General features: G+C 34.5%; 1 protein-coding gene and 1 pseudogene across 1 annotated transcript in view; both read left to right on the forward strand.

Moving 5' to 3' along the window:
• Nucleotides 1-8,303, forward strand: part of TAOK1 (TAO kinase 1) — a 153,450-nt gene that overhangs the window by 104,774 nt on the left and 40,373 nt on the right. The window contains exons 9-11 of the mRNA XM_032429200.1: nt 1,357-1,450; nt 3,898-3,979; nt 7,341-7,508. Of these exons, the coding sequence (XP_032285091.1) occupies nt 1,357-1,450; nt 3,898-3,979; nt 7,341-7,508 (344 nt within the window). The remainder of the gene's footprint in view (nt 1-1,356; nt 1,451-3,897; nt 3,980-7,340; nt 7,509-8,303) is intronic.
• On the forward strand, nt 5,652-6,178 carry LOC116647660 (annotated as a pseudogene).

The raw sequence follows: 8,303 nt of genomic DNA on the forward strand, positions 1-8,303 counted from the left end.
TTGGCTCAAGCCCCACATCAGACATGGAGTCTACTTAAAAAAAAAAAAAAGAAAAAGCGAATTCAACCCAAAATATTAGAACAACGAGAATTTAAAAAAATCAAAGCAGGTGGGGTGCCTGGGTGGCTCAGTCGGTTAAGCGTCTGCCTTCCACTCAGGTCATGATCCTAGAGTCCTGGGATTAAGCGCTATGTTTGACTCCCTGCTCAGTGGAAAGCCTGCTTCTCCCTCTGCCCCCCCCCCTGCTCATCCTGTCCCCCCCCCCCCCCAAATAAATAAATAAATAAAAACTTTAAAAAATCAAAGCAGGAATCAGTTAAATAAAAAACAGAAGAACAATAGAGAAAACCAGTGAAACAAAATAGTTTTCTGAGGTGCGCTTGGGTGGCTTGGTCGGTTAAGCTTGGGACTTTTGATTTCGGCTCAGGTTATGATCTCAAAAGTCCTGAGATCAAGCCCAGCGCTGGCTCAGTGCTCAGCAGGTAGTCTGATTGAGATTCTCTCTCTCCCAGCCCCTTTGCCCCTCCCCTTCCCCCATGAGCGCCCTCTCTTTCTCTCTCTCACTAAAATAAATCTTAAAAAAAAAAAACTAGTTCTCTGAGAAAATTAGTAAAATTGATAAACTTCTAGCCACATTGATCAGGGAAAAAAGAAGACACAAATGACCAGTATCAGGAATGGGAAGTGACATCACTACACATTTTACAGGTATTAAAAGGATTATAGGGAAATATTATGAGCAATTTTATGTTAATTTAGTTATTTAGATAAGGTGCACACTTTCCTTGATGCAAATGATCAAGGCTTGCTGTTGCTACAAAGGATACATTGGAACATTTGATTGAAATTTGAATAGGGTTGAGGATTAGATGATAACTCATGTATCAGTATTAATGGCCTGATTTCTTTAGTGGAAGGTTCTTATTTATGGGAAATATACACTTAAAAGTATTTAGGGATAGTAGGGCATTAGACCAGCAACTTAGTGTAAATTGACTCACTTGAAAAAGTTCTTTGAGCTCTGTATGCAATTTTTTTTTTTGCTAAGTTTGAGACTGTTTCCAAAAAGAAAAAAACATTATTAAAATTTTTTTAAATTTAATTTTTGTGAGAGAGGGAGGGGAGGGACAGGGGGAGAGGGAGAAAAAGAATCTTTACCAGGCTCCACACCCAGCACAGAGCCTGGCTGGGGCTCAGTCTCCCAACCCTGAGATCATGACCTGAGCTGAAATCAAGAGTTGGGCGCTTAACTGACTGAGCCATCCAGGTACCACCCTACCAAATTTTTTAAACAATGTTTGCATGCACTTATATAACAGGCACATATTTTAACAGGAAAGTTTCTTTCTTTTACAGCGGAAAGGAAGCCTCCTTTATTTAATATGAATGCAATGAGTGCCTTATATCACATAGCCCAAAATGAATCCCCTACACTACAGTCTAATGAATGGTGAGTATTGCTGAGACATGTATTACTCAACATTGTATAAATTAAATACTTTTTTATAATGTTATCAAAATGATTTTATTTCAATTAGGTAAAGTAAGTGTATTACCTGAAGAGATATTAAATTGGTTTATCTTACCCTTATATCATGTTTATCTTCTATTAACATCTGTTTTTCATAACATATATGTAATTCAGTTCAGAAATAAAGGATAGATGATGCCACATGGAAGCAAACAGTAATGCTTTTTATAAAAATTTATATTTTATTTTTTTCTTTGAATTTTAGGAACATATATAACCCTGATTATATAATAAATAATATATATAATATAATAGCATAATTTAAACATTAATATTTTATAACTAAAATACATAGATTGCCACAACCTATAGTGATATTTTATTGGGGAATGGTTTATAATTTATCAAGTATAAAACATAGGTAAGATGATTTATCAGAATTATCAGGTAATTCATAACTTTGGGATTGTTCTAATTGTTATTATGATATTTATATTCAGAATACTCTGTTACTCCATCTCCTGGTACTTCCTTGATTTGATAAAATTAAATTCATTTATGTAAAGAAGTTTATGGAGAACAGATTGACAGTTTAGAAAACTAGGGTTTTTATCAGTGATAGAAAATTTGGGGGCACTGGGTGGCTCAGATGGTTAAGTGTCTGCCTTCTGCTCAGGTCATGATCTCAGGGTCCTGGGATCCTCTCCCTCTACTGCTCCCCCTGCTTGTACTCTCTCACTCTCTCTGTCAAATAAATAAATGAAATCTTTAAAAAAAAAAAAGAAAGAAAATTTTAGTGTATGTATCTAAGTGTATTCAAGTGTGTCTAACATTTGAAAAATTCTAGGGGGATATCAAGGATACTAAATAAGTATTTTTAAATTGACAAGTAGATGCATAACTTAATGAGACTTAATTTTTTAAAGATTACATATTTAAGGCGCATTCATAGATCTTTGCTACCTGTTTAGAGATACTTAGAAGGAATCTTTTGGTGGAGTTTAGCATTATGGTACATATCAGTAATAAATATATTGAACACAGACTGTCTTTACACTGTTTGATATTTGGGGATTCAAAAAAGAATTCTTGCCTACAAGGAACTTAAAATCTTGTGTGAATATGAAAGACAAACATTGATGGAGTAATTATTACTTACTACCTTCCTCACTGAACTCTCATCAATAACACTGTATAAAATAATATGTTGCAGACTTCTGATGTTTTAAAAAGTATCCTAATTGATTTTCTGGGTTTAATGGACGTTTTATCCTTTTGTTTAGAAATACGTAGGTATAAAACTGCTCCCTCCAAAGCAAATAGATTGATGTTCTAAAAATGCTATATAGAAGATGACCCAACAGGCAAACAAGAAAGAGAGATGGCAGGGCACCTGGGTGGCTCAGTCGTTAAGCGTCTGCCTTCAGCTCAGGTCATGATCCCAGGGTCCTGGGATCGGGCTCCCTGCTCAGTGGGAAGCCTGCTTCTCCCTCTCCCACTCCCCCTGCTTGTGTTCCCTCTCTCTCTCTGTCAAATAAATAAATAAATAAAAATCTTTTAAAAAGGAAAAAAAAAAGGGAAATGGCTTAGAGAAAAGAAAAAAAATTTGAAAAGAATGTTATCTTAAATTTGAAAACAAACAAGAAAAAATCGGCTTCCTTAATTTTGCCTCAATATAGAACAAGTTACGATATTTAAATATGTGGGAGTAGGATTTTTTTTTAAGTTTTTAATTTAAACTCCAGTTATTTAACATACAGTGTAATATTAGTTTCAGGTGTACAATAGTGATTCAACACTTCCATACATCACCCCGTGCTCATCACAACAAGTGCCCTCCTTAGTCTCCATCTCCTGTTTCCCCCATCCCCCCACCCACCTCCCTTCTGGTCACCATCAGTGTGATCTCTATAGTTAAGGGACTGTTTCTTGGTTTACCTCTCTGTCTCTTTCGTCTCTTTCTCTCTCTCTCTCTCTTTTTTTTTTTTACTTTGCTTGCTTGTTTCTTAAATTGTGGGAGCAGGATTTTTAAATAATCTGTACAAATTTATCTTTGGAAAATGGTAAAGATTCATTGGTTGCTTTAGATAGCTTTTCATAGACATATAAAATCTATAGTAGATTGTATTTGTTTTTATCATTCCTTTTCCATTCCCCCTCCCAGCAGTAGATGCATGCCTTGATTTGTGGATTTTTTTAATTAGGTTTTTATTTAAATTCCAGTTAGTTAATATACAGTGTAATATTAGTTTCAGGTATAGAATTTAGTGATTCAACACTACGTACAACACCCAGTGCTCAAAAATGAACGCTTCATGAATTTCCATGTCATCCTTGCACAGGATGCTAATCTTCTGTGTATTTTTTGTGGATGTGTCTTAAAAGGAAATAGCAATGTGTTCACTTGATACTTTCCTTTACAATAGGTCTGATTATTTTCGCAACTTTGTAGATTCTTGCCTCCAGAAAATCCCTCAAGATCGCCCTACATCAGAGGAACTTTTAAAGGTCAGTTTTCTACCTCTAAGAAATTATTTAAAGGATGTATTTTATTCTTCTTTGATTTTGAATCAATATTAAGTATGCTCTACTAATTTTTACTGAAATGCTAATTTTATATACTGTTCTCTTTTAGAACTTTGCTTAGGTGCAAAGTTTTTTCATTTGTGTTTTCAAAATTAATTAAGTGCTTTACCGTGTCTGAATAGAATATATAAATATTCCAAATAGTACCAATTGGCTGTTTCTATGTGTAAGAATGTATTCCTGAGTTATAACTCCACATTTGAATTCATGTGAAACAATGTCATATTTTAAAGTTAGTAAAACATAGTTTAACTTTGGACTTAGTTTTTATATCTGCCGTATTTTATATATTCATCTGTCCTATATTAAAATAATATGAAAGAAAATGTATTCTATATAAATATTGTGGGAGAAAAGAGCTTTCAAAAGAAACTTAAAAATGGATATCATGTTTCTGTTTCCTTTTTAGAAATATATTTTCCTAACTTGGCAATGAAAATATTTTAAGAATCATGTAAATTCTATTCAGTTTTCAATGGGTTTGGTTGCTTAATTTAAATACATGATTGGTATATGCTTTCTGTTCTCAAAAATTTATTATTTGGAGTTTGACCATCTTATTCATAGCAATAATAATATTGTTGAACTTAATATAGTTCTTAAAACATCTAGGTAAGGCAATAGTAAGTAGGATTTGACTCTCTCTCCTTGTGCCCCTAAGGAATATTGTTGATTTTTCACCTTATGTAAGATTTAAGTAGACTAATTTTGTATGAATGCTTTAGAACTTCAGAGAGGTTCAGTTTATTTTCACCAACACACATCAGATACAAAGATATTGAAAAGATCGTGTGTGTGTGTGTGTGTGTGTGTGTGTGTGTGTGTGTGTATAGTATTATTTGCAACCACAATATGTGGAAGAACAGTAGAGTTTCAGTAATGCTTGTGGGATTCTAGGCATTAAGCTCACTCAGTCTCGGAAATGAAAGCCTGAATAAATAGGTACTCACAATAGCAGCAAAAAGTTTAGTATAGCTAGGAATTATGTTAGTGATAAATAAGCAAGATGTGTATGTAGAAAACTATCAAACTTAGAAATTTAAGACTTATTATTTTTGGATAAGAAGATTGAGTATCAGAAATAGTGATACATACCAAGCTAAGGCTCAGGGAAAAGAAAAAAATCTGACTGGCTTCTTACACTTGCCTTATATAAGCAAAAGAAGCTGTTTTGGTAATAACCCAACCCACCAGGGCCAGATATTTGGTGATTAGATCCCAAGTCTGCATTATACTATTCATTTTCCTGGTTCATAGCAGGAAATTGAAAATGATAGGAAGTATCTATCAAGTACTTCTTTCCCTTTGGCCTAATTATATTTCTGTTTCAGTTTATCATAAAAAGAGTTAATAGAAAAAATTTTAAATGTATGAAGCTATCTCAGAATTAAAAATTGGGGGCACCTGGGTGGCTCAGTCGGTTAAGCGTCTGCCTTCAGCTCAGGTCATGATCCCAGGGTTCTGGGATCGAGCCCTCCATCAGGCTCCCTGCTCAGCTGGAAGTCTGCTTCTTGCTCTTTCTCTCTCAAATAAATAAATAAAATCTTAAAAAAAAGAATTAAAAATTGGAAATAACTGTCCAGAATTAGGGTAATAGTTAAATTATTTTAGCGTAAACATTTGATGACGTAATCCATAGGCATTATGTTTATGAATTTGAAATAACAATACTTATGACAATGAAAGTAGAATAAAATATCATATAGTTAAAGTTCTTTAGAGAAGCTTTTTCCTCTTCGGGGGATGGCATCCATAGGCATTCAGAATGGTCCAGTGTTTGACATACTGTCATATGTCAGACAATAGAGTGTCTAACAAAACTAGGATGGCCTGAACCCCTGGTAATAGAATCATTTACCTTTATACCAAGAAAGTTGGGAAAGCACCCAAATCCTCATGAGTTGTGCACCCAGGCCAACTTTGAGGAGTTTGTACTATGACACCTACAGTTCTTATGAGGTTGTCTAAAATGAAAAACACGTCAGTGGAGCCTGTGGTGGTTCGTGTGCTAAGTGTGTTAATGACAGGATCAAGTGTGCTTTCCTTATTGAGGAGCAGAAAATTGTTGTGAAAGTGTTGAAGGTACAAGCACAGAGTCAGAAAGTTAAATAAAGGGGCACCTGGGTGGCTCAGTCAGTTAAGCATCCGACTCTTGATCTCAGCTCAGGTTTTGATCTCTCAGGGTCATGAGTTCACGCCCAGCGTGGAGCCCGGTTAACAACAACAAAAAAAAAACAACTACGTTAAAAAAAAAAAAAATGAAGCTTTTTTTGAGTAATTAAAAAATCAAAAGGCAAAAGAAAAAATTATTTAAAGAAGAAATACATTTGAACTACAAAGGTAAAAGTATTATAAGAATTCAAGTACATTTCATAGAACTCAAGGCAAAAGGTGTCTTTCTGCAATCTATATGCTAACTGTGTATCTACAAAACAAAATTTATACAAAGAGAACTTCTGTAAAGAAATATATCAAAGGGGCGCCTGGGTGGCTCAGTCATTAAGCGTCTGCCTTTGGCTCAGGTCATGATCTCAGGGTCCTGGGATTGAGCCCCGCATCGGGCTCCCTGCTCCGCGGGAAGCCTGCTTCTCCCTCTCCCACTCCCCCTGCTTGTGTTCCCTCTCTCACTGTCTCTCTCTCTGTCAAATAAATAAATAAAATCTTAAAAAAAAAAAAGAAATATATCAAATTTAACAGATTATTCTAATGGTGGAATTGTTCTTTTTTTTTCTGTATTAGATAAGGTTAAGCTTAAATGTTAGTGGTAAAAATCACTAATAATATAATGGCTTTTAAGTAACTGCTAGTGTTTTATGGAGTATTGTTTATCCAACATCTAAAGGAACTCATAATATCCAAGTTTAAGTTACATAATTCACCATAAATACATTCCTGTTGAAACCTAATATAACTCAGAAGTGAAATACCTTTTCAATGAAATCAGTTCTAAGAATATGTAAACCTTTATTTATTGGACTTAATTCTTAGTGTTTAATTAGACTCTTCGATTATTTCAATGTTGCATTTTCAGTTGGCTAACAAAGGTATCATGTTTCCATAAAATGTACAGGGGTAGTTATGTATGCCCAGAGTGTATATATGTAGATGACAATTTTGTAAATACAGGAAATCAAAAGTGTAATAGAATTAGATAGCTATAGATTATATGTGTTATCTATCATGATTATTTAAGATAGTAACTACACTCAGAAAGGGGTACATTTGTTACTAATTGAAAAAATATACAGGTTCACCCTGACTTTTACCTTCTCTTCTTATCCAGCACATGTTTGTTCTTCGTGAGCGCCCTGAAACAGTGTTAATAGATCTCATTCAAAGGACAAAGGATGCAGTAAGAGAGCTGGACAATCTGCAGTATCGAAAGATGAAGAAACTCCTTTTCCAGGAGGCACATAATGGACCAGCAGTAGAAGCACAGGAAGAAGAAGAGGTAATAACTTAGAAATGACTCAGATATTGAGCTCTGTTTTTTTATTGGCTTCTTTCCTTGTGCAACTCATCTTGCTATGAATGTTTTATATTAGTGCTTCCCAGACTGTGTTTTCTTAACACTGGTCCTGTAAGATCCCAGGTGGGAAAAAGGGTTTTGCATTCTTTAAACCCAGCCCCTTTGTAGTGCTCATTGATAATAGTAAAGCTCTGCAAAGTCTTTTATTAAAGAAACCTGTTCAACTTTAATCCAGTTCCCATCAAATTTTTTGGATACTGAACCCTCTTTTGCCTTATTGTCTGATTCCATGGGACATGCTTTTGGAAGTATTTGAAATTACAGACTATGGAAGTTGACAGTAGTCATTCAGAAGTTTTTAGAATTACCAAGCATTGTGCTCTGTCAGGGATCCTTGATTCTTTTCAGTTCTGTATAATTCCATCTGCATAGTTCTAAAATACATTTTACAGATGAGTAAAGCAAAGCTCAGAGTAGTTAACTCATCATAGGTTAAAATGGGTTTGGATTCATGTATCTCAATCTCAAGGCCAGGTTCTTTCCATGTTGCCTTTTAGGGAGTATGGAAATACAGATTTGCAGTAGAAATGTTACAGAACTTCTCATAAGGAAATATACATATAGAGCTTATTATTTGTGGAGCTATCTTTTTTACTCTATAAATATTTTCAGTTTTCTTTGCTCCTCTCGGAATTCTTTGATTTTTTTTTTTTTTTAAAGATTTTATTTATTTATTTGACAGAGAGAGACACAGCGAGAGAGGGAACACAAGCAGGG

The sequence above is a fragment of the Phoca vitulina genome, unplaced genomic scaffold (assembly GCF_004348235.1).
Source record: "Phoca vitulina isolate PV1807 unplaced genomic scaffold, GSC_HSeal_1.0 scaffold40, whole genome shotgun sequence".
Taxonomy (NCBI): domain Eukaryota; kingdom Metazoa; phylum Chordata; class Mammalia; order Carnivora; family Phocidae; genus Phoca; species Phoca vitulina.